A 26,706-nucleotide genomic window follows, 5' to 3' on the forward strand; every position below is an offset into this window, starting at 1 on the left:
TCTGTTGTAAAACTTCTTTAAAGAGTATTCTACGTAAAGTTGTTAGAAAAAGCTAGGAAGATCACGAAGAGCAGTCTTGTACTAAATGGTTGTTAGATTAGGTCTTTAAAGGCTGAATTCAGTTAGCCAGAAGGGAGATGACCAAAACTGCACAAAACCTACAGATGTTTCCTGGGAGATCTGGGTGGAAACCATTCTGTCCCGTCCCAGTGGTCTAGTGGAGAACATGTAACTGAAGAGGGAGACCAAAGATAATGTCAGATGGTTTAGGCACTATTTTTGGCTTGTGTAGCTTCTAAACCATGTTTTATACACCAGCTACCAGCAGTAGGATGGTCTGTAATCCTTCACCTTTCCTCTTCCCAGCATGCCCTTCTCACTAGGGCTTCCCGTAGTGGCCTTGTGGGCAGCCTGTGGAAAACCCAAGTTTAAGCAGGTAAATCCATGCCAGACTAGCAACAAATCTTAGACTAGTATTTAGACACCTAGTATTAATCCTAAACTCTCAGCCTCCCGGTGCATTGCCAATATAAGCTGCTCATGCATCTGGGGAATCCGTTACCGATTCCCTGTGTGGACTTCTTCGTGCCCTGTGTATTGCAGATTCCAGAGAAATGAAAGGTTTTAGTGCAATAACATGAATTTGTTCAGATCCTGGCCATCACGTAGGTCTCCTGGGTGCTATGATGATACAAGTACATGGAGAGTTGCATATTCAGCTGGGTATAGTTTTTATCTCTGGCAAAATGAAAAAGAGTGAATATCCATTTCGAGAGGAATTCTTGGAAAAAAAAGCTGACTGATATGATAGTCAAAGAGATTTAAAACTTTTGGAAAGTATTTTATGCTCACCCGAAAATGCTGGTGATGAAAGGCAGCAATTTTAACAATTCAAAACATTATAAATAATTATATCTTTTTTTTAATCTTATGTGTTTTACGTACGTGTGTTCTGCAGTGTTTCAGGCAGATCATGCTTCTTCAGAAGTCATGCAGAAAAGAAATATGACCTAATACAAAACCCTTAATAATAACAAAGAATGGGTAGTTCAGTAATCTGTTTTTGTGTATCTGTTGGCACCCTTTTTAACATACGCGTATTTGACAGTGGTTAGTATATATAAGAGTTTAAGAGTTCATGAAGGCCACAAAACTCATTAAAATCAGGTGAAGTCTCTTTGGTCTAGAAAATCTCATGCTGATAAGTAGAATTAAGTGACCTTTGCAAGAGCCTCGAAATATGCTAAGCTAAATGAAGAACAATACAGTATGCCAAACTCGCTCCCTGCCAGACATGCTTATTTTCCAGTATGCAAGTCTTACTTTTTAAGAAAAGTCTAAATTGCTAATGGTAAATTGTGTGTTTATGGTAGTTTAAAACCTTTCCCCTCTTTCATTGGAGTCTAACAGGTATGAATTTACTATCCAGAGTGACAGCTCTGCCTCTCAAATGTAAATGCAGGGTGGACCAAAATATATGGGAGACGGTAACAAATCATGCTTTTACTTCTAATGATACGTGACTGTTGAAGTAATAAGTATTTGATGGTTTGCTTGCACTAGTATTGCCAAACGATAGGAAGAAACTTGCGGTGTTTTAATAATAACGAAGAAAAAATTGCATTTGTAGGCAGAAGGCTTAATTTTCATGGCACGTTTCCCCAGTGATAAGTACTCTCCTTAGTCTTTGTTTCAAGAATTTAAGTATAACCAGTTTAGGTAACTTGTGTGGATCTATAACCAAGGTTTCGGGGAAGCAGAGGGTTGGAGAGGACAACGATAGTGCAGTTTTTTGAGATTTAGTAACAGCCTTAAATAGGAGTTTAGTTGTTTTGCTGTGCTTTTTCCAGGTCTCTGAAAGTATATTTTAAAGATCCTATAGTACCAGGTCATTGCCATATAAAACAAGGTGTATAACTGATGTTATCAACGAAAGCATCTGGGGCTTGCCTGCTTCCCAGCCAAGCACTGAGCCTTCTCCTCCCCTGTCTGCAAGAGGAGTGACCTGTTGTCCACCTTGTGCAGAAACCATCACAAGAGCTGCTGTTCGTGTATGTGGCTTTTCACTCTGCAAAGGTGGCACAATAGTTGCAGTGCAAATTAGTAATTCAGATCATGAGTAAACTTCCTGAATTTTACACATAGTAGAAATTTAAGGTACCAGAAGCATCAAAGTGGATATGATCACTTTCTTAGATTCATGTGTGTGTGTGCATATATATATGCATACAAATAAAAATGTATATACTTATATACATAAAAATACAAAAGTACGTGTGTGTATATTGTGTGTGTATGTATATATATACACACACACAGTCCTTTTTTCCCAAGCCAATGTAAGAATCAGAAAGCTGTATAAACATAATGCATATCAACACTGTTGTGAAATTCTTCCAAGACTCTGAGAGGAAAAAGTAAGCTTGCACTAACTCATAAGTACTTCCACTAGAAAGTATAATTTCTAAATCATTGATGTTTTGTGTCAAAAGAGTAACTTCAAATTTGAGAAAGTCAAATGGAAACTTGTTAAAGGAAGGGTTTTAAAGTTGGTATACTCAATCATATCTTTCTCATTATCACTTTCTTATCTATTAAATGCCGTATCAATTTGACAGTATTGAAAATCAGATTCTATTAAATGATTGCCGGGTTGAAGCAGTTCCAGCATTATATTCCACTGACTTTAATATATGAAATCAAATAGCCTTTTTAATATCATAAACTATATGGAACTGGATGGGTAAAAGATGAAATTTGTACCAAGCTGGTACAAATTGCTGCCTTCGCTACTGAATCTTGTTAATTGTTAAGGCCTGATAGAAGTTTAATTTAAAGTGTAGATGTTTTAAAACACACTCATGTAGATCCTAAAAGATAGACTTTACAAAGAAATTAGCACATGGACATACTATTTGACATGATGTTACTAAAAATTACTTGAAAGTTTTGAGATACAGTGCTAGGGATGGACTCTTCATGAAGAGGTAGTGTGGTAGATCTAACTCAGGTTTCATAACATCTTACTACATGAAAAATCAGTTGGGTGGGTGAGTCTAGGGCTAACCTGGGTGTTATTAGCTTTTAGCGTTACCTTTCCACTGCAGCAGATTGAAAGGAGGTTAACTAAAGTGCAAGGATAATTCTTGAGATCCAACTTAATTTTTTCACTGATGCCCCAACGTGAAGACTAGGAATGTGCTAATATAGGTAATCAATGGCACAGAGTTGGAGGTTAGAATAGTCAGACCAGAATTAAGACTTTGAAACGTGGTAAAATAGAAATGGGATGTAATTTGGTATTATAAAGTGCAAGGTCACATTAGTTTTTTTGCTTTAAGATGGCAAATGAGTTGAAAGTCACTAGAAAGCTGTTGGAGCATTAATAAGAGGAGACTGAGATCGGTTTGTGAGATTTGCTCATGAAGAAGGAAAACTGCTCCTGTAAGGAGAGATGGTGAAATAAGAATGCTATTATACAGACCAAAAATAATCTCATCTGGAATATTCTGTACACTCCAGTGCTCTTTTAGAAGAAGGATGAATTCAGCCCATGACAGATGCAAAGAAGGGCTGTGAGAATTATTGGCAAAATTGAGAACTTTTTCTGTGAGTGTGGCTCGTTCAATCTAGCGAAACGAAGGTCAGGAGTTTGCTCCTTATGAATCTACCCAGAGATGGAGAAAAGGAAAGCCCAGAATGCTCTAACCACTCCAAATTGAAACGTAGTGGACGAGCCAGCTACTAGTCACCAAGTTATGTATTTAGTTGCCAATCCAGAAATATCTTCTTATAACCTGCTGTTTCATAAGAACAGAAAGAGGTAGGAAAAGGCCCAAGGACAAGCGACAGCGGTTGACCTCTCGTTGGCATTTTCCACTGGCTAAGATAACTCAGTGTTTTACTTTCTCTGTGTGCAGGTTTTCTTTATGATTTTTTTATTCTTCAGTTCCCAGCCAATATGTTCGCTAGAGAACATAGTCTGTCGCAGTTTTGTGAGTGCCATTCTCAAAACTGTGTGTGTTTTAAGCTGAGGTTTTTTTTGAGGTGGGAAAATCACTGTAGGACAGGCTGAGAGCTTTTGCTAAAGCACAGTTGTGGGTTGCGCAAACTTGTTCAGGCTCAGACCAGCGTTTCACCTCCGCAATACTCCATCCACCCTATGGCGGTTCTTCCCACCTACGTGAGGATGCTGTGGCAAGATGATCCCTGATGATATTCCCAAGAAACAGGATGTTACGTAGGGATCTCATGTCGCTGGTCCATAGCGCTCTCAAGCATGCCTAATTATTTTGTTCCTCATTCAGTGTAGGTGAAGCTAATCAGATAACGTAGCTGAATTATCTGTTGATAAATGCTGTAATTTTTATTTGTGACATGCAGCTCAAGCAATAGCATCTTCTCACAGTCCTTTATGACTTGCTGTCATCTTTAGTACAGTGTTCCCAGTGGCTGCTGTCAGCTCCAAGGAAGGAGAAGGTCACTTTGTAATAGCTCATATTTTCATTTTCTTGTTTTCAGAGTTGAGTGTAATGAGATTCTGTGTTCTTGGTAACTCTCGCTCCGTTAAAGCGTTGTGGCAATTAGCTCTATGTACATGAGACGTCTCACCGCAAAGATTGAACTGAGCCTCAGTCATTCTGAGAGGAGTGGGATCGCTGAAGTGTAACAGTGTTTCAGAAGTTAGTAGTGTAACTAAAAAGTCAGGTCAAATATGTATAGTAAGGCAATATTCACAATTGTCCTGCATTTGAGTGCAGATGATTTGTGGATACATAATATCTCCTTTTCTTAGAAAAAATGAGTGAAAGGCGAAAGATTTCAGTAAAACAAAAAAACCTGACCTGTACAACTCTGTCTGGTATAAACTTGACATTCAAAGCCATGTCCCCTCAACTCGATTCTTTTTATTCTTTATGCTAATAAAATCATAACTGCTGCCTAAATATTGCTTTTCCTGAGTCCACATTAATTGTAGTCACAGTTCTGGGAAATTATATTAGTTTTTATCACAGATGAGTATTTTCAGATGCAGTTAAATTACATCCTTATTCCAGCTGGGAGATCTTTGGATTTGTATTCATTATCTAATCTTAAAATAATCTGAAATTGCTACAATATAGTCATATATACCACGATTGTTTCCCTGTGAGACAGCAGCTTAGAAGAAAAAAGTGCTGGAGGTTGATAGCCTGGTGAGAAGTCTGTCTTACCCGAAGTGCACAATGTCATTTAAAGCACTTATGCCTCCTGGATACGGCCTGGCAAGCACTGCCGCTTTCATGGGAAAGCTGTATACCGTAATCCCTTTCTCATCACATGAGTGTCAGCTCTGCACATGCGGCAGATCCCATCTCTGTACGTATAGTGCCGCTGTCCTGTGCTGGTTTGGCCTTGTGCACGGGCAGAAATACCCTCTGTGTTTCTAGCTGTCCCCAGGAAAGCGGTAGCCAGAAGCTGTCGGAGCGGCTGAGCTGTGGAAGTCGTTGTCACAAGAGGTTACTGAGTCCAGAAGTGCATGTAGATTTGGGAAAAGGCTGGACAGCTTCAGAGCAAAGAGCAGTCAGTCCATGGGAGGCACAGAGCTGGCACCGTTGGTTTCAGGATGACTGTCTGAAGCTGGGAAGGTGTTTCAGGAAAGATGCACTGTATGCTTGTCTTGTTCTGGCATCTTTTTTTGGCTGTATCTGCTACAGTAGTCTGACCTGCGGTCTGACATGCTTCAGTCATTCATGTATTTTTAAGCTGGCTGCGTGAAGCGTCTCCGTGATCCCGGCTATGTGCTGGCTAGGTGGTAGGAGGAGACCCCAGGAGAGAACATGAGGGCTGATACCATAATTCTTCAAATAGTCCACAAAGTGTGTGGATAGTAAGTGGGGGATGCCTGATTATTTTATTCACGTTATTAGTATTTTTCATGCAGTGTGCTAAAGCTTGTACCTGAAGGGTTTTAACAGTTTTAGGTTTCCTCAGATTAAGAGAAGGATAATAGGGCACATACTAAAGTAGAGTAATGCTGTCTTGGTCCTTCTTACATTTTTGGCTGCAATGCCAATTCCTGGTTGTTAACTGAAGTATCTATGTAACTGAAGTATGGCTGTAATTGGATAAGCATATTTAATGCTAATTCAGTTGATCAGAAACTGAATCTAATTTGTGAATTAATATGACCATGATCTTCTGAAGTATTTAATGAATCAGATACTTGCATAGACATTTTAAAATTACAATGACCTGTGTAAAATTGTTATTAAAGAACACTGAGTTTATTAGAAATTTTACACTCTGCTTTAACTGAGTAGTTTATTAGGAATTTTATACTGAGCTTTAACTGAGTATAAAATTTCTAATGCCTTTTCATGGCTGAAATGTTTAGGAGAACTTTTTTATTTATTTTTTTTTATTTTTTTTTCTTTTAAACAATCTTTGCACCTGAGGATCTGCACCTTCACTTGTGGGCCCTGGGCATGCGTTATCGGCGACAGCGTTTTAATGCTGACGTTTCCTGTGACATTAAATAGCATGCGCAGCTACGCTCATAAATGTATTTACAAGTGTGGAAATCAAGTGGAGATGTATCTTATAGGGCTTTATGAGACTGTGGCTAAAACAGCATCGTGCACGAGGTCTAATCTACCCAGAATGTGTCATTCAACTTCTGGCTGTTAAGAGAAATCTTTTAAGCAAAGACAGTTATATTTTAAATTGCTGTTAAGAGCTTATTCGCACAAGTGGATTTCTAGCAAATGAGCTTTTTGTGCATTTGAATTGCACCGATGAGCCCAGACCATTTCGGTATTAGGAATAGTGATGTAAAGTTTGTTGACAACTTCCAGTGTGTGTTGTATTTTACAGTGTTATATCAAAGGTGTTACGGTAGCTGCACATGCTACTCTAAGGGCAGTTTAATATTGACACGTTGTCAATTAAAAACAGTTTCAAACCATTTATCAAATTTAGGCTTTTAGAAGTGGTCCTTTGCTGGGCTGTCACAGCTGAATCGAGTTTGTTTGACACAGGTTATACGTGTGTGTGCCCAGGACAAAACCTCAGGGTACCTGGTTTGGGAGTCTCAGGGAATCGATGATCAAGTTATGACTGCAGCTGTGGGTTTGTATGGCCCAGAAGGGTTTCTTGTTCCAACTTCATCATGCAGTCTTCTGTAAAGTGATTGCATTGCATTTTTTTTATTCCTTCATGTTGTGCCCTTCAAGTCTTAGAAGTAAGAAACTTCCCAGCAAAACTCAAACTTGATACTCTTTTAAAGGAACAAGAACTGGGAAATTCAGTAAATCTTTCTGAAATAATATTTTTGATTTGAAATGTAGTATTGTAAGTTTTAGTCTCAAAATGGGCTAGAGATAGGAAACAGGCCTTGGATGAGGGAGTTGGATGAGGAATTTTTTTGCTATACTTTTGCTACCAGTTGAGTTCTGTGTAATGTTGATTGTACAATCTCAATCTGCTTCTAAATGAAGTGCATAATGAGCATAAAATGTTGAAAATTAGTTCATTTTACAGTTCAGAATTGCTTCCTGTAAAATCAAGAGACCGAGCAGGTAATGTGGAATAGTTCGCAGCCTCTTAATTGCAGATAATCAGTTGCCCACATCGGTGGATGGAGGCAAGCTACCCGGTACTGGCCAGGCAGGACCGTCTCAGTGAAACCTGGCCGATAATTGTGTTTAGATTGCCCACGATTTGTCACTGGCTGCAGCTGGCTGAGGATGCTCCAAAAGAGTATGTTGAGCAGAGGGATGTGCTGCAAGGGATGGCGTTTGGGAAGCTGATTCTTTCTAACAGCGTTTGCTTTTAAAGACTAAAGTGTAATTGAGGAGGGGGAGCTGGAAGAAAAGAGGGTAGCAGAAACATTTTTGGTTTGTTCTCAAGTTTATCATGCTTTAGCAGACTGGCCCTTGACAATTTTATTATTATATTGTTGTCAAACTACTGGATAGGACCTCTTCTAAAATGAAGTGTGAACTCTCTTTAGAGATAACTGCATTTGTGTTAATGCTATCCTAAATACTCTCTCCTTTTGCCAGCTATCCTTATTTGATACAGAGTTTAGAGCACAGCAGTTTGGGCTCTCCATGCATGCATGCTGTGGGTCACATATCTTAAGTGGAAGATTTATAGCTGTAATTAGGCACTTTTTTGTGTATGCTTGCATACTGTAGAAGGAAAGTTGGTTAACCAGAAAAGGTGCTATATGTATTTTCAGAAACTCATATGTGCTGTTAGGCAGAGATTTGTTTATTCCTGGCACACATTTACTGTATGTTTTGCTCTTGGGCAAAGAATTTACATAGAGGACTCTGGAGGCTAAAAAGGTAAGCAAATTTTCCCGTTGTTTCCATGTTTACAATGTGCTGTAGAGGAGAGCAAGGCTTCCTGTGCTCTCTGTTTGCCCCACTTCTACTGTGATTCTGCAAAGCATCCTGGATATTGCAATGCGAATGGTATGCCTAGGAGTATCAAGGGAGAAAATGCATATGAAAAATGCAAAAACAAACAAACAGATATCAGAATTTGACTGTAGCTGATTGTTAGTGCCTCAGCCATCGTTCATCTGACCAAACTTTTTAAGGTCTCAGAGCGTAGCCTTTGCCCTGCTGCTGGCAGTCTGACTCCAGGGTACCAGAAAACAAAACAGCTCATTAACCACTGTCATTTCAGGGATCGTCTTGCTCTTTGCACATTGAATGAAGGTCACGGTTTAACTGAAAATTCATGTTTCAAAGTATCCTAGATAGAGCACCTTATAAGTAGCATGAAACAGTAAGTGCCAGCAACAAGTAAGAGCACACTTTGTGAACCTCAGTCTGGGAATTGCACAAATTTGGAGCCATTACGCTTGTTAGACCTCAATAAAAGTTATTTATATGGCCACCAGCTGGAAATAGCTTCCAATAACCACTTTATTAAATTTTACAAGATACGCCAATTGCAACACTCATTGCAAGTTATTACCATTGTATTAGCCAATTAGATTTTATTTGCTGAAACTCAGTAATGGATATGTCTGTCTTTTTAGATATATTCCTGATACTCAACCAGTATACAGTTGAGCTGTTACATATTAAATATGCTACTTGAAACATCAAGGATTAGTCTTTGGAGAACTGCACAATGCTGCCGCGTTAGTTGCATGTATTCTTCCAAACATATTTTAAAAAAATTGAGTATTATTCACTAAGAATCAGCTTGCCACATTAAAGTCTCCTATGAGAAAGCATTTGAATTCTTGGGCTTTCCTTTTGGAAGCAGAACAGGAATCTCCTAGGTGATGGATGGATGGAGCGTGTGTGTGTGTGTGGACTTCATTTGGGAAGATATTTGAGCTAATGGAACACTTCTGAAATTGCCAGCCTGCAAAGCACTTAATTTCTTATCTGAAATAGATAAAAAATATGTTCTAGTTACCTCCAATTACAACCCAATAGTATTTAATTTCATGCCATATTCACTGGAGGTGCATTAAACCAAGTTACCTACCCTTATTTAAGCTACCATCTTCATGTTTTCTGACCAGGAAGTCTTCAGAGAGAACATCTCAAACACAGAGATGTTCTCCTCCAAACCAGTAGCCCCAGCAGTGCTGCAGGAACAGTTGTTGTTCAAAGAAAGGAAAAAGATAAAAGCAGACATTTAGATGGACTTGGAATTCCTGAAATTGTACTTCTGAGACACTGTTTTATTCGTTATCAAAGATGATATGAGTCAGCCAATGACAGGTTTTTGCTTAAAGTTCAAACACATTACTTTGGAGTTTGTATAAAAGTTTATAAGGAAAAGATGGGCTTATTTATGGAATATATAATAAGTGATAAACAGCTATCTTCAGACTTTTTTTTTTTTGCTGCCTTGGTGGATATGAGAAGTTAAGTATGTGATTTAAGTGACTGTACAATGTGAACAAGCTATTCCATCTCACATGAGAAAATGGTGAAGTGAAGTCAATAGAGAGTAGTGACTGATCAAGATTCCAGTGCAATAGATGAGGTAGGATTTGGTCAAAATGCACTGTAAATATAATGTTTGATAGTCCTGTCAAGGCATACTGAACAATTAGACCTAGGAGACTTCGTATGCTTGAAGGATGGAAAAAATAATGGAAGTTTTTTTGTTGGAACAACGATTGCCCGCAAATGGTTGTGATTTGATAAGCATGGCTAAACGCAAGTTCAGCAAACATGGCTAATCATTTAAGCTGGATTTTTGGAATACAAACCAGCATTATTTTAAGAAAAAGAAATGGTCCTGTAACTCAAGAAGCAGAAATTTAAGCAGAGTAAGGCATATCTTATGTTTAGGCTATAAGAATAAAGGCAAGTGCACTCTATGAATTTGTATTTCTTCTTTTCATTGTATTCTGAATACCGGAGGAGCCTGTTTCAGGGTTGGAAAGGTATCCAACTACTGAATTAAAAAGATTTGATTAAGGGAAAGCATTAAAAAAGCAAATGAGGAATGTCAGTTTAATAATATCCTGTTTTCTAAAACCAATGTTAATTTTATGAATTCCATTACCGGTGGATAGGCAAGTAAGAAAATTCTTCACAAAAAGGAAATACGTTTCAGCAGCCTTAAACTAAACTTAATATGGAAAGTTAGTATTCTTTTAAAAGGTATGGTATATAAACTGACTTGGTTTGGTTCTATAGCTGGAAAAAATCCACTGAAATTATGGATCTATATAGATATATGCATTTTAATAGAGCAATAGATATATGCATTTTAATAGAGCAATAAAATTCTAATATTGAGCTGTTGAAATAGTGACAGCTAAGCAGTCAGAAGTGAAAAGATATTCTTGGTGTAAGATATAGGACATGCATTCTGGCAAGTGGAGTTAGATGAGTTACCCTTGGTTTGGACATATAAATTTGAACAAATGACACAGTGTTAGTTGTGCTCTTAAGATACTTCAAAGTGATTTCACTGATCCTTGATGGTTATGAGGTGCAGAATTAGTAAAGAATGTAGGAGCTGGTCTAGTGCTCAGGCTGAGATACGTGTGGGCAAGCTTTTGCAGAGAGAGAAACCTACAATAATGAATTTAAGAATTAAAAGTTAGTTTAACCTGACAAATTGAGGAAATACAGCTTAAATACTTCTCTGCTATATAACAGGAGTCCAGATATGATGCCTGTTCTTCAGCAAAGTGATCCCATGGAAATAGGAGGATAACTGGTAGACTTCGGCAGACTCTAGTCCACATTTAGGACCAAAGTGTCTTCAAAGAAGTGCTGAAAGAAAACTCTGCTAGTGCTGGGAAGATGAAGTAGGTGTTTTGTAGTTTGTGCTAGATGCTATTCAATCTGTTGCTTTCATAGTATTAAACTAAGCTGAGTATGTTGTTAGTGAGATTCATTATGAAAGAGCCTAGATGGCCCTTTACACAGTCCCGACAGTATTTTGAATATAGCAAGACTCCTATGCAAAGAAAGTACAACCAGTAGTTATCTCTGTGCACATATGTATATGTGTATGTGGAAACTATGATCATAAGCTAGACACAGTTTGTGTGGAAATGGATGTGTAATATTAAACTTGCAAAGAGAGCAATTTTGTTGAAATATAAATTTGGAAAAGGCTTTAAAAAATGTATACCCATAGTACAATAGTTTTCCTGAGTAGGTTGATAGCACTTGAAAGCATCGTGATGCAAAATATCCAATGTCTAGTCTACTTTAGGGCCATCGCAGTTTGCAGTTGAAATGAAGAGCTTTTCTAAGCTGCGCTCAGTTTTTTCAAAGATTGAAAAAGAAAAAAAAAAATGGTATAGAGAGGTCTAATCCATACCTATTTCTAAGCCAGGTATTTGTTAGCACTATCTCAGAGAACTAGCACCCTTCAGCATAGATAAAAGCCTGGCATCCAAATCTAATAATACTACGTTTGGAAGTAACATGGAAAGAAGCAAATGGAACCATCCTGTGGTCGATGCACCGTTCCTGGACTCAGAGTTGAGTGCTAATGTTTGCAGCAGAGAATCAACGAAAGTCATCGTACTTGCAGCAGAACCCAGGTCACATGCAGGAACGGGTTTGCAGCACAGAGGAATCCTTGATGCATTGGTGCTTGCTTCTAAAACACAAAGCATCAGGATACCGTGAGAGGAGTGCTTTTGCGAGCACCAGCAGTAGGAAAGCCTGATTTTTTTAGTGGATGTGTTTCATAGTTGAGTGAATTCGCTGAATTTATGCTAGGTCTGAATTCAATTTTTGGAGAATTCACATAAGAAAAAGATGTTACAAATGCTCAAGTTGGAGTTTATACCTTATTATAGGCTAGGGAATCTATTCCTCAGTTTCTCCCCAGTGTAGATCCTCTGGTGAATAATGAGGTGCAAAATCTGATCAAAGATTTTTCTGCTGTTTGGGTAGTTGTAACATCTTTCTCTTCCTCGTGGAGCCTGAGTTTTAATATGCATCGAGCATATGTGGTGCTCTTTGTCTCAATAATGATCTCTCTTCTTTTTTACAGCTCCCTTTTCCTGGGAAAATATGGGAATATAAAATAAATAGAATAATAAAATGCAAAAGTATTGGTTGCAGTTGGTCAGTTGTAAGAGCAGACTGATAACACGATGATGGCAGAAGGATGATTTCCTGAAAAATGAAATGCCTGATTAGTGTTGGCCTTTGTGAAACTTCCCAACCTGTACTATGGAGATGGCAAAGGCGACGCAGAACATTGCTTCTAAGGTGCTACGCTTAACGCTAATGACATCCCAAGTGACAAGTGCCCTCTTCCAGGCCCTTTGTACTTGTCTCTCTCTTCAGCATGATGTCTGGGAGCTGAGTTTGTTGGACAGTAGTAATTGGAAATAGGTTTTGTCTGTGGAATCTGCTTTTTGGTTAAACTTGGCATTTTGGTCTGCTCGTATTTGTTTCTGATGTCAGTTAATGTTTCTGGATGGAGTAGAAGGCACCCAAAGCTTCACTCTTCCTGGGAGCGGGAACCCCAGTATCTCTGAAAAAGATTTATACTGTCTTAAACAAAGCTCCTTAGCACGAGCTTTACATTTTTATTCTCTCTCTTCCACCCCCATAACAATATACAGTAAGTTTTCTAATGCTGCGTGGAGTTTACAGTCTGAAAAATGAGTTAGAAATGAATTTCTGTATGATAAATACTTCCCGCGGTAGAAGTTGTTATCCTAATGAGCCAAGTGCATCTCTTCCAGCTCTGTAGACGTCAGCGTCATTGTAAAAGATGAGAATGAAGGATCAGAAACAGTGGTGGTATAGCTTCTGCAGTTCTTATAGTCCGTAAGCACGACCTCTTTATTACGGCATTTGTTTCTTCTTGTGCTCTCTTCCTATTTTGTGAGGCTAAGAAGGTCTAAGCTGAAGGACTAAATCTCGGCTCTTGCGAGAGAATTTCAAAAGTGATGTTCCTGGAAAAAGATTTTGGAATTATACATGCTTTTATAATTTCCACTTAAAAAAGCAAAGCAAAACTCGTGTGTGTGTAACTAGGTACTTGCTCCTTGCAGAAGAAAGGTCTGGAGTGGGAGGAATGCGGTTGCTGAGGTTCTCGCTCTCTTCTTCTACCTCACCTTGGGGATGCTGTGAATGTTTGATCAAATTATGTCTGATGCTGTGTTGTTTTCTGCGGGTACTAAAAAACACAGGATAGGGAATGAGCTTTCTCACATCAGTGTGTTTCTTTATCCCTTTTTAGAAGTATTGTTTTTATGCAGCGAGTCTGGGAGAGTTTGACATTGGATGACTTTATAAAACATTCTACTAATTGGATTTGTTAAAATAAATAAATCAAACGCTAATTGGAACGTGCCCTGCCGTTATTTTTGCTTACTGAATTAGATATAATGGCATGAAGTCCTTTTTATCATTTTTGTGCACTTATTTAAACACCCCCCTGGCACACACTTCTGCAAATTCAATTATATATTCAAAGGAGGCATTCAATTTATGCAAGGCTGGTTTACATTTAATCCGGGGGCAAGACGCAGTAGCTGATGATAGGTCTGCTCAAGATTAATTAGCATCACTCAGATGAGCGGTGGCATCGTTACGAGCCTGCGGTGTGAAACAAGGGAGGCTTTATCCTTCCTGTGTAAGCCGTTATTTGCTTCAGGATGAACCTTTCCAGGCAGGGAAGGATTTCTTTCTTGTTTGGGTTTCATTTTGTGAAAAGGAAGGGTCAACGCCGCGTGCATTATCTGGCACTATTGAAGTCGCCGTCATTTCCTTTTCTTTTTGTCCCGTTTTAGTAACTCCACTTTCCACTATTAGTTTTTAGCTGATTGATAGATTCCAGGATTCCCCTTTGCTTCCAAAGATCCTCACCCTGGTTAGCAACGAATAGATGCAGAATCCCGTGTTGGTTATTGTGCGAATGTTTTTTGTTTTCTTCAAAGCGCCTTTGTGGTACTGTGGCTAAAATTGTAACATGCAACCCGGGTATCTCAATTCATCCTACAATATCTTTTCCTCCAAATTTGCGGATTTTTTTTTTTCTGTTTGCTAATGAGTAGCCTTGTTCTGCTGCCAAGCAGTTACGTTTCAGTGATGGATGATTATGCATTAAGAGGGACCTTACCCTTTTTTCCTCTTTATTCCAGCATATTTAGATGTAGCTCACGTTTAGGTATCCACACAGGTGACATGTTGTCTTAAAAGATTCTGAATAGTAAGCTTGCACTGACAGCGGAGATAATGTCTGCTGGTTTTAGCTGGCCTTCCCATTTTGAACTTAGTATTCCTACTTAAGTGGACATTAAAATCTATTAATACCTTTGCAGGCCAACCTGAAATTCATTAGCGGAGACGAACTGATTTTCCGAGGATCTTGCCTCTAGGTAATTGTGTAGCACGCAAAGTGCATCGCACAGTGTCATCGCGTTGGCACTAAGAATACCTGCGTGAGGGGAACCGCGCCGCTCTTAATTGGACATCAAACGTGTCTTTATCCTGTGTTTCCTTGTTGGCTTGCTTATGCGCTTACTTTTCTGAACATCCACAGGAACAAAGGAGCACTTTCATCTGCTGGGACAACAAAATTCCACAGAAAAGGCGTTGTGGTATGGCCCCACCCCCACCCCCACCAAATTCTTCCCTTTCACACCCCTATGTTATCTTCCTTAAGCTAGAGCTTGGTCCTATTCAGAGTGGTCCATCTGAGCTTATCGGACTTTATCAGAGCTGGTCCATGTGTGTTTGCAGGCCCCAGCAAGCCGCCACGCTGTAGGGCAGAGCGAGCTGACCCCTTTGCTTGGAGGTCATGCGGTGACAGAGCTGTCACCAAGACATGGTCTGATTGCGGAGGTGTTGTGCTGGTGCAACTGAGCATTGCTTAGTCTGCTGGCTTTTTATTGCAGGAAATAGTGTGGAAAATAGGGTATAACTGGACTCTGAGGCTGGGTTTCCGGTTAGGAGTGGACAACTGCGTTTTGAAAAGCACAGTGGGTCCCGAATTCCTGAGCTGCAGTTGGCATGGGATTTTTAAGGCCGTGTTCCTGAACACGGCTCAATGACCAGCGATTGTAGCTGTAATGTCAAGTTTCTTTCTGCAAAAAGGCTAGGCCCTGGCACTACCCGCAGTATATTTGTTCTGCTGACGCGAGCAAAGGACACTATTAAAGTTGCCCCAAATTCTGCAATATTCCTGACGATGTGATTCAGTCCTTCCGCTTTCTGAAGTTTCTTTCCTGTTACACCACGTAGCGTATGCTGTCTTAATGCAGAGAGAAGGGTTACAGGCTTTTCAGCTCCCGGTGAGTATGGCTTGCATCGGGAGTCTTTACTTTTAATTTTGCTCTCTTTTGACCCACGTGGTAGCAAGATGTGGACAAGGCTTTCTTCCTTTTGAGAGCCGAGATCCAACCTTTCTGTGCTCGCTGTGCAGCCAGTAGGCTTGCCTGCACCCTTGGATTTGACTTGAGCTTTTTCTTCCCATCCTCGTTTCCTGCAAATTCACCTCTCCAAATTCCAGTTTTGTTACTTTTGGTAAATTAATCCTTTTAATTGCATTCTCTCTTAAATAGGGACTGTACCCTATACTTTGTTACCTTGTTTGTCTTCTGGATCTTCATAGCAGAACCTGTAATTTTCTCTATGTATATGAGGCTTTGTGTGTTTGTCTGGCTTGATCACAGTATTTGTTTGCAGTCTTTTTCACCTAAATGGTATAAAAAGTTAGGGAAACAGCTAACTTGTAATCCTGCTTATTTCGGCAGCCATGAAAGTTTAGTGAGTGCAGCAAACGTAAAGGAAAGTTGTCAAAACTTGCAGAAGAAATGAAGCTTCAGAAAGACTTGGAGGGAACTGCTGAGACAGAGGCAGCCAAGGTTGTAGGAGTCATAAAATCTGCTATAGATGGATCTATAAAATATATACAATCTATCAAAATTATATATCAAAATTGAATTGCTATTAATATTTTCGGACAAGCTTCACCTTAAACTTTTCTTTAGCAACACAGTAATTTTGGGCATCAGGTACTTTATCCTGCAAATCCCTCTAGTAAATACTTGATTAAGCTTAAGAAATAAGTTCCTTTTGTTAAGTTTTGTACAACTTAATGGAAAGCTAATTGCAGTTAGAGTGCACATAAAGTCCTTTAATAGCATAAGGATTTAATGAAGATAATGACTTGAAGTGTATTTGGGTTTGTTATTTATTAAGCATTCCATAGGAGCTGAGACAAGTTTGGCCTTTCTTGGGAGCTAGAGAATCAAAAAATATGAGTGAACACTGAAGAAGGCCTGAATGTCCCTGTGTTGGGTGACCCTCATTGCAAAGGAGCCACAGATCACTTGTGTTCCAGCTGTTTATCGTGGATGTTCAGACAGTGCAGCCTGGGGGAAGTAGTGACGAGTCAGGGACATCTCTGTGCATCTAATTCTCCGATTAGTGTCAAGAGCAATTGGCAGTTTGGCTGGCAGAGCAAGTTAATGTAGCCTTGAGTGCTGCTGAGTCCTTTCAACCCCAGAAGTGTTAGATATGTCCAGTTGACTTTGAAGGACTAATATCTACACAGAAAAATTATCCTTGCTTCTCCGAGAGAGCAAACCACAGCAGTGCAGAGCTATCATTGGCACGGTTAAGGTCTGGACTACAGGACGTAGGCTGCTTTTTCTAATGGAGTCAGTACTCGGATGGGTTTGACAGCCCAAGTTGGGCGGAAGTGAAGAGGAATGTGCCTGAGGCAGTGTAATGGGCACCAACTAGCTTGATTTGTCTGCATGACGCAAGTTTTTAAAATTTGTGCTGTAATGCAAAATTTCATGCCATTGTTTGTGGGTTTCTCTTGATTCACAAATGCTCAGAGAGCTGCCAGGTTATTTATGATGTCTAAACACTTCCAAGTATAGCGGGAATTGCAGGAAGACAGATCACTCAGTCAACAGCTTGGGATGTGTGGAACTGCCATCCCCGTGTCATTCTCTCATTATAAATGGAAGGCTTCCACCCCAAAGTACTGTAGACTTTGAGGACAAGTCGTGGCCGCGTGAGGCTTCGTGATATGTGAAAGATAATTGAAAGGAAATTGGACTTTACAGTAGTTAAAACCCAACCTTGTGTAATTCAAGGTTTAAAAGTGGAATGAAGTGAAGATTTTGCTGTAAGAACAGTGGAACTGTGATTGTATGTTCAGCATGTAGGTTACTTCTTCCTCCTTTTTGAATACCTGACTTGAAGGTTTCTGTAGTTAGGTACCAGTTACTGAGACTTGAACTGAAATATTCATGCACGTGCTTATCGTGTGCAACTGCACTGTAAAATTTTAAGACAATAGGTTGAATTAAGCCAGCTGGCCTAAGGAACAGCAGCGTGGAGGGAAGAAAAGAAAGGCTTCTAAAGGATTCAAACAGCAGAAGATTCAAAAAATATTTTTGAGATAGCTTCAAGGGAATTCCTCCCTGCTGCCTGAAACCTAATATGCTGGAAAATGATTTTTTTATTATTACTTTTTCCTCTTGGAAACTTGGATGCAAAATACTGATGTAAATGAACTAAGAAAATGAGACAAATTATTAATAGAAGAATATATTCATTTTTCTTGTCTTTAGGTGGTTGTTCATTTGATGAGCACTACAATAACTGTGGTTATAGTGTGGCTTTGGGGACCAATGGATTTACCTGGGAGCAGATCAATACCTGGGAAAAGCCAACAATGGATCCTGCTGTTCCAACTGGTAAGTAGGAAGCCTCAACGACAGGGCAGAATTTTTAACGATATTATCATTTGTGAGAATCAACTATTAGCTCATATGAGATAGTGTTTTATTCAGTGCTATGAAACTGATTTTTGTGTTTAAAATAATCTGACAACAGGATTCATGAATGTGAGATGGCTTTTTACAGTATCCGTCACTTGATGTCTTTACTAAATCATTTTGTCCCTTACTCCTATTTTTTTTTCCACATTCAAGAGAGAGAATGATTGTTTTAGATAAAACACTCCAAGGTTTGGCCAGCCTTTGCGTGTTTCAGGATCAGGGTCACAGAGTGCTCTTACCGGAGAGACGAGTGTTCAGGAAGTCAGAAAAAGTAAAGCTTTGAGACCTCCAGGAGCACTGGACCCTGCAGTTAGCATTCAGATTTTAATCAACTGCTTTAAATTCTAATCCTGAGAAGGACAAGTAAATTTCGAAAGAACTAGCTTTAGTAACCAATGTCTTATTATACTGGGATTTCAAATCCTGAAATTTTCATATGCAAGAAGAATATTTCCCACGGAGGGAGTCACCAGAATATCTAAGTTGCTAACATATATTGAGAACATCTAACAATAACATCCTCTTCCACAAGATACTTGAAATATTCTCTGGAGAGCTCCCAGTAATGATTTTTTTTTCTGGAAGTTTTGTTTCTCATTGGAAATTAACATTATGCTGTGGTGTGTATGGGAATAAATTCTCTGTCCTTTCTAAAATGCTGTGGGATGCTCTGTTCACATTGGAAAAGAACTTGTTTTTTAGAAAGTACACTAAGATTTTCTAAAAAATTACAGTTCACCTGCTGGTCTTTGCCACCTAAAATAAGAGAGCAAGCTCTGTTAAAGCCATTCATATAATGGCAAGCAGAACTGACCAGCCAGTTAAGATTTTGATTGCAGTTCTGAGAAAGATGGATTTGTTTCCAGTTAGTGCCTTGCACTCTGACAAGCATGAGCTAAATTGCAGAATCAACATGTGTAATGCTCAAGCGGTATTTTTACACCTGTAATTCCTGGGGTAAGAGATGTGAAATTGCTAAGTGTCTGTTAAGGACACCATGTATATCTGATAGAACAACATCTCCCTGCTGCAGCCATTGGTGGAGAGCCCAGTCTTCACCCCTGTGTATTAAACCTGTCAATAGAAAGCTAGCATGCAAGGTACCAGGCTCACTGCAGTTTCTCCATCACCAGTGGTCAGTTAAGCTTTTTTATTACAGCTTTGATTGGAAACTGTCTTTCAAAGTGTGTAACACTTGTTCTGGCCTTGCTATACTAAAGGAAGCTAATTATGAAAGTTAATAACTACTGTTTTCTGGTCTCAGCTGTATTCATTCCAGATGTGTTGCCTTCTTAATGAGGCCGTTTTTGTCCCTACAGTTCCTTAGCATCCTCCCTTCTGTGTCGCACTCCCTTTCACTAGTATACCTAGCTAGAGAGACAAGACAGATCTTTGAATTATCTGATCCCAGAATGATCAGAAGGAACAAGAAAAATGTATGACTTTGAGGCAAATTGGGAGGCAAGAAATAAATGGAAGAGCTTGCATGGCTTGGACTGGAGGAGTTTAACGTCAACTCTAAATGTTAATGTAAGCCTATCTTCAGCCACCTGGGGACCATATGAGAGTGTATTATTGTTCTTAGCTCACTGGAACCATGGAAAAATAAGAGACAAACAACAGTCTAGCTAGAAAGGCACAGTCAAACAAATGAACAAAACAAACCTCCACCCCCCCACTCCAAAACAAAACAGTACGATGTATTTTTTCACAAGGCTTTCAAAATTATTTCTTCTAAAACTAAGAAAATACAGTGAGTTATGTGGTCTTACTCTTAGTACTTTCATTCCATTGTATCCTAAAGCAGAAATAATTAAATACATAGTGGTCTCAGAGCAACTGTGAATTTAATAACATTGGACCTACAATAAGAAATGCAGAGAACTTTTTTATGTACTTAGAAAGATGCAACAGGTGAAGCTGCCAACCACCTGGAATATGCTGATAAAGAAATATTACCTAAAGAGGCTTAAGGAGTATGAGGGGAAATGACTCAGTTCTTCACATGAGCATGGCTATTCACGTAGAGCAAAAGGCAAAATCAGTAGGTAGAAAAAGGAGAGAAGATTGACTGCAGTCAGTATGTACAGATGGCTCCAGTAGCAAACATGCTTTCAAGAACTGTCCACATCGCGTGAACCTTGAAGTAAATTATCATGGTCAATTAGACTGCCTTAAGCTAGCAGAGACACTAGAGCTATTATTGAGAATCTGTATTGCTGAACAGAATTTTAATGCATTTTATTTGTATTGGTTACTCACTGAAAATCTGTTTTGTAAGGATAAAGGGTGTTTACTTAAAGCTCATCTGGTGGTAAAGCCAGCTGAATAAACTAATGAACAGCACGTTCTGCTCCTACAAGCAGGGACATCTTTAAAACTAGAGTACTAGACTAATGGGTGCTTAACTTTCCATTCCATTTAATTTCTCCGCAGCAGCTGAAAGCAGCAGGGTGTACATCCACGGAGCTGCAGGGTGTAAGAGGTGGTGACAAAAAAGGTGCTGGTGAACTAACCATCTTCTGGTGGCCAGCCTTAGCCAGGGAAGCTCGTTAGTGTGGAGAGTAGTGATGAGAGTGCCAGGCTGCACAGGGTTCTGAGGAGGTGAGCAGTGATGCAAAGGTTCTTCATCAGAATGGTGTTTCAGACAGTATCTTACTTTTCTAGGAGGGAATATAACAAAATAATATGTTGTGGGATCCTGAGTGTGGAAATGGTAAAAAAAAAAGAGCGAGTGGGCCGTAGAGTGGTTCAATGATACTAAATAAGTCTGCAGCACAACCTGCTGGGAGCTGTTGGCAGAAAGCAGGGTCTCCCCCCACCTTGGTCAGTCTACATTAACATTTCCGTCAGAGCTGTTTTCTTCTGTAAATGTGTCGGCTTTCATAAGCACCAGCAGGCCCCTTTGAATTCAACCAAGCCACAGAATTCTGTCCTCCTGAATACTAATGATGATATCTAGCACTTCTTACAGTACTTTTCATCGTTAGATCTCAAAGTGCTCTTCAAAGGAGGTCGGTACCATGAATGAGAGCCTGAGTTTGTAGTGCTGTGCGATTGTCTACAGACACACTGCTGCAAAGCTCTCTGCCCAGGGACAACTTTCTGTTCTTGATTTTTTGAATTAAAATGCCCCGAAAAGAGGAATTAAAATGCTCCATTAGCAGTGGAGCTAGTTTGTAGACAATCTGTTTTACACCATTACTAGGAAATAAACTGTTTTCCATGAATTCTGTGATTTATTCCTCAGGGCTGGAAACAGTGTTAGTTGGGGGATTAATAACCAAAATGTTTGTTGTTTTGAATAAATACTTCAAAAATCAGAAGGAGATGAAAGGTGAGTAACCAGTCTCTTGACTTTGAGACTCTCATTCTATCTCTTTACATAACAGCAAGAGAGATTATAACAATATTCTTTAACAGATGGGTGTTTATTTGAGCCTGAATAGCCTTAGTGATGAGTATTCTCCAACCTCTCGGCTACTTGTTCCAGTAACTGTTTGAGTTACGAAGTTTCTCAGCCTCCATTTTTCCCTTTCATAACTTCATCTTGTTACTTTTTGCTCCATCTTTGACTAGGAAGAATAATCAACTGCTGCCTTGTTTATAATCTCTTCTACATAGCTGTAGACTATTAAGTCTGTGAGGGTACTGTGAGGGTAACAGAGCACTGGCACAGGTTGCCTAGAGAGGTTGTGGAGTCTCCTTCCTTGGAGATATTCAAAAGTTGTCTGGACACAATCCTGGGCGATGTGCTGTAGGTGACCCTGCTTGAGCAGGGGGGTTGCACTAGATGAGCTGCAGAGGTCCCTTTCAACCTCAACCCTTCTGTGATTCTGTGAAGTCTTACTTTCTCAGGACTGAACATGACCCAATCCTTTATTCTTTCTTGACAGGCAATGTCTCATTTCCTTCCCTCTAACCCGTGCCTTCAGTTGTTGTATTTCCTTGTCGTCTTTGGGTATTTGTCCAAACTGTATTACCGAATAGGGATTCAGCACTGCATGACAGTATTGACAAGGCAGAAGTTCAGTTTTCACAGCAAACGGGTCTTCTCCTGCTCCTCTTTTATTTATAACATGCAGCTTTTATTCCCTTTTTCTGAAAATGTTCGATCTTTATGTGCCAGCATTAGATAATGTGAGATGGATGTGGTCCTTTAGTTTGTATTGGATCACAGAAGGTATTTTCTTGGCAAGTACAAAGGGCCTGAGCATTTCTTTATTTTTAGAGGCAAATACCTGGTTAGCACAACAAGCAAATGTTTTGAGTTAAAAAGTTAAAATGTTAAAACCAGTCAGTCAGAAATACTGGCTGCTTTTTTTTTTTTCTCCCTCCTTCCTGTTACAACATTGTAGCACTCCAAGCACTGTGGACCTGTCTGCCCTTGCAGCAGTTGTAAGAATAATGTTCATAATGAAAGTATTTAACATTTGCATGTTCAAAGCATTTTACCAGCATTTACTAATTAACTGCAGTGGAGACCTAACTAGGGCTGACTAGATTGGAGTAATTACTTTAATTGTATTAAATATGATCCCACTCTGAATACCAAGCCATTATGTCATGTGCCTTTCTGCAGCAGCATTCCTCAGTGTTAGGTTTACTGTTAACCTCATGGAGAATGGCACTGAGTAGTTTTATGTTTTTTGTGTGTTTATTTCTATGACATTTTTCAGTAGCAGACAACTAATGTTACACCGCTGGCTCTGAAGTCCACTGGCACACGTAATGTGTTTGTCCTTCCTCTGGTTACAGTTACAGAGCTAAAGGATTTGAACTGTTTTATGTTGCTTCAGAAAACTATGGTGGGTTAGTACCAAATGGATACCAACTACACTATTAGTGTGTATGAAAATCTAATGCCAGCTGCAACACTGAGCGGTCAGGTTCATCCTTCAAAGAAGCAGTCAGCATTTGCTCCATTCCCTTATGTGGACTTGGAGAAGGAATCTGTACTCAGTCCTGATAGTGGTGGACATTTTGAGATAGTAGCTGGCAAGGTTAAGGCACAAATGGGTTACTTCCATATCTGTACTACATGGTCCTGTGAAGTGAACACAGCTCAAGAGCTGGTGAATGTGTGTAGCTCCTTGTTTTCCTTCAGTACGTTGCAGTACCTCACTGAGAATTTGTCGCCGAATTTTTCTTCTCTGTTGTTGCAGAGGTGAGCGCTGGGGACTCTTCCCTTATCTAACTGGGTATGCTTGTTGGTTCTAGTGGCTGGAGGGCTCTCCGAGCTTCTTGCTGAAAGGAAGAACAGAAGGGTTATCATCATTAGTGTTGCTTCGTGAACTACCCATTTAGCAGGCAAATGTCATAGGCATGATGTATATATGAGTACCAGATGGCAAAATTCTACTTGGGCTCCACTGAACTGAGTGAAGTTTTGTTAGCCTAATGGATGAAATGCTTTTCTGTGTCACCTTGCTCTCTGTGGTGAGTGACATCATGGAGTTAGCGTGAATGAATAACTGCAGAACAGCTCTTCTTGAGGAAGGTGAGTGATAGCCTTCCATCTATGCCCGCAGGATTCTTTAACTTCATTCAGAACGTCACTGATGTGAAATCACTGTTAACTTTTAGAAAGAACGGAGAACCTCTGCACACAGGTCAAATATTTGTCGCCTTTTTTCCTTCAGGCTGGAATAAATGCCAACAGGAGTTAGACGCAACATTTATAAATTTGAAAGGCAGTGCAATAAAATTAACATTTTCTTCTGTCTGAGTGTATTAATTCTTGCTTACAAGAAAATACACCAACAAACTTGTTAAAGGAATAAATTAAAACCCAACTGTGTATGTGATGAATCATGATCCAATTTTGTCTGAGATGGAGGAAGAAATTTGGCTCAGCTGTGTATGTTTTTTTTTTTGTTTTTTTTTTGTTTTTTTTAAGGAAAAATCAGGGGAAATTACTAAGGATGTGGCAAATATGTTTGTCCCCAGTCTTTCACTTCCATACAAATAAATAGATTAGTCTGCTGTTAGGCAATGAACTAAAAGTCATTTCTCAGCTTTCAAGTTCTAAGCAGAATGGGATCTCTGGATGCTTTCCAGTGCTCTTTGATTTTGGTCTTTACCGTGCAGCTTCATGTCTGTGTTTGGGGGTAGCTTTTTATAGTTGCAGTGGTAGATAACTTTTCCCCATTTTCTGGAATTTTGTTCCTGATTTACACTAACTTGAGTTTTGGGGGTTGATCAAGAGATCAACCTTCCCTGTTTTATTTTAGTGGACGTGTGTAGGAATGTTTTGACTGTTGGGAAAGTGTACTGTTTTGGCCTATTTACAAATGTAGATTTGGGAGAGATGCATCTTTGCAAGCAACTAGAGAAGACTTTTCTGGCACTGTGTGGCCTTCCGTTGCTTTCACGTACTCTGTCCAGTAAGATCCCCCAAAGCCGTTGTTATAACTGATTCCATAATTGCTGCTGGGAACCCAGCGTTTGGGTTTAGTTGTCTCTCAGAAGACTGAATTGCCATTCATATTTTTTTGACTATATATATCTACTATATCACTATTTTGACTATCAGATCTGGGTTATCTGTAACTAAATCATAGCCATGTGCTGGGAAAACCAGCAATGAAAGCCACAAGCCATTGTTACTTCTGTTGCACAGAACTGCTTTCAGAAAGGTAACTTAATGGGATTAGTCTTAAAGGCTATTCATATCAAACATTTGCTTATGGTCTTGTGTTCCTGTGTTATAACACTGAGTAGTACATTTGCTCTGCGAGTAGGCCTGTTGATTTTAAATGGACTATATGAACAGTGATGTGCTATTTGGCATAAGTGTGTGTGAAGAAAGAAACGTGTAAATTAAAAATCTTAAAAGTGAGGCAGAACTCTTCTGTGATGTAAAATACAAGATACTGTTAATTAAGTTCATTTACCCCTGTAGAGGCTTTCTGCTGAAGGGAAATTACATCTCAGTGTTTAATGTTTTGTCGTTCATGTTGTGAATGCGAAATAGAATTTCTTCTCGTGCACTAAGGAGAGAAGTCAGCAGAAGCATGTAGCCATGTAGATTTAGATGGTACTTCGATCCTGACATCAAACTTACCAAGGATGCTTTGCCCTCTCTGAACATGCATGATATATTAAAAAAAAAAAAGTTATAAAAGGAGTCTGAGAGGGTGACTTCTAGAAAGACCTTTAATGACCCTGAAGGGGATGTTGTTGGTATGCATGGTATACATGTAGTTACTGCACCTTGATGTGTTAAATGGTACATTTGAACTGTTGTCAGTCTATTTCTGATCCTTTTCTGTGAAAGCTGTTAGAAACAGAGCTGTTTGTGAATGTCGGGACCTTTCCATTACTGCCATTAGTGAGAGCATAACACTTCCAAAGCGCTGCTGTAACATCAGCTGGCGTTGCAGTGGGAGGGTGGACAAGAAAGCCATCGACATAGGTGCTCTTCCTCTGTGGCTTCAGTACTGAAGCACGTGAATTTTTCTCAGCACCCGTTGGCTTAAGCAGGAACTGAGGACTCTCAGCATTTTAGGACGCATTCTATTTTTTTTTTAATCTGTCCGTTTGCGTTCTATTAGGGCCCATTGTCCAGATGCCAAAGGTATTAAAACTGGTTCTTTTTTGAGAGCCAAGTTACAGCTTTACATAGCCACACTAATGGAAGAACATTTTTCCTTAAAAACTTGAAAAGCTTCAAGAGTTGGGGAGATAGAGGCTTCTTTTCATGTAAGGAACTTGATTCAAGTATCTTCCAAGTAGTTTAATGATTAAAAAATCATCTAGTTTAAATTCTACAGATGTAATTATGGTTGCATTGAAATAAGGCTACTATATAGAACAAGCTTTGAGACTAAGATCTTCTGTTTTAAATGCTTATTTTTGTGGAATTTCTTTCTATAATAAGGGGATGTTTGATAATATAATGCTCTTTCACTGATACTAGAAAATTCACAACAGGAAAAGAAGCGTGTTGACGGAAGAGCAGAAGTAAGCAAGATGCCTAGGTATAGAACAAGGGATTGGGTATGTGTGGGGGTGTCCTCCCGGTGAAGATGAGATCCTGAATACTCCTGGAGCTGAAGGAACAAAGTGACGACTAAGGTAGGAACAAATATTTTAGGAAAAGGGAGAGGTAGACCCTGATACTGAAGAAATTCATTGGAGTAGGGAATACTGCAGGTCTAGTCAGAGCTGAGGCATTTCTCAAAACCCTTCAAGTCTGAATTTTAAATTTTGTTTTTCAAACTGTGAGCTTCTCCATCGATTCCCCACGCCCCGGAAGATTGGTTAGCAAGCTAAGGATGGGAGGCCCAACTGGAAGGAAGTCCAAGAGAGGAATGATCTGAGCAATCTGCATGGGGCAAGAAGATGGTTATGAATGAGTAGGGAGACACTGAAAGATAGGGATTTACAAAAGGAAGCACTGAGGAAACAGCAGGCAAAATTACTCCTCAGAAGTGGTCCAAGTG

The 26,706-nt window shown here is 39.5% G+C and overlaps 1 protein-coding gene across 1 annotated transcript in view; it reads left to right on the forward strand.

Moving 5' to 3' along the window:
- The window catches only part of PTPRT (protein tyrosine phosphatase receptor type T), a 478,646-nt gene that overhangs the window by 113,117 nt on the left and 338,823 nt on the right, over positions 1 to 26,706 (forward strand). The window contains exon 2 of the mRNA XM_064521396.1: positions 18,050 to 18,175. Within this exon, the coding sequence (XP_064377466.1) occupies positions 18,050 to 18,175 (126 nt within the window). The remainder of the gene's footprint in view (positions 1 to 18,049; positions 18,176 to 26,706) is intronic.

Source organism: Dromaius novaehollandiae, chromosome 16 (assembly GCF_036370855.1).
Source record: "Dromaius novaehollandiae isolate bDroNov1 chromosome 16, bDroNov1.hap1, whole genome shotgun sequence".
NCBI classification, from domain to species: Eukaryota; Metazoa; Chordata; class Aves; order Casuariiformes; family Dromaiidae; genus Dromaius; species Dromaius novaehollandiae.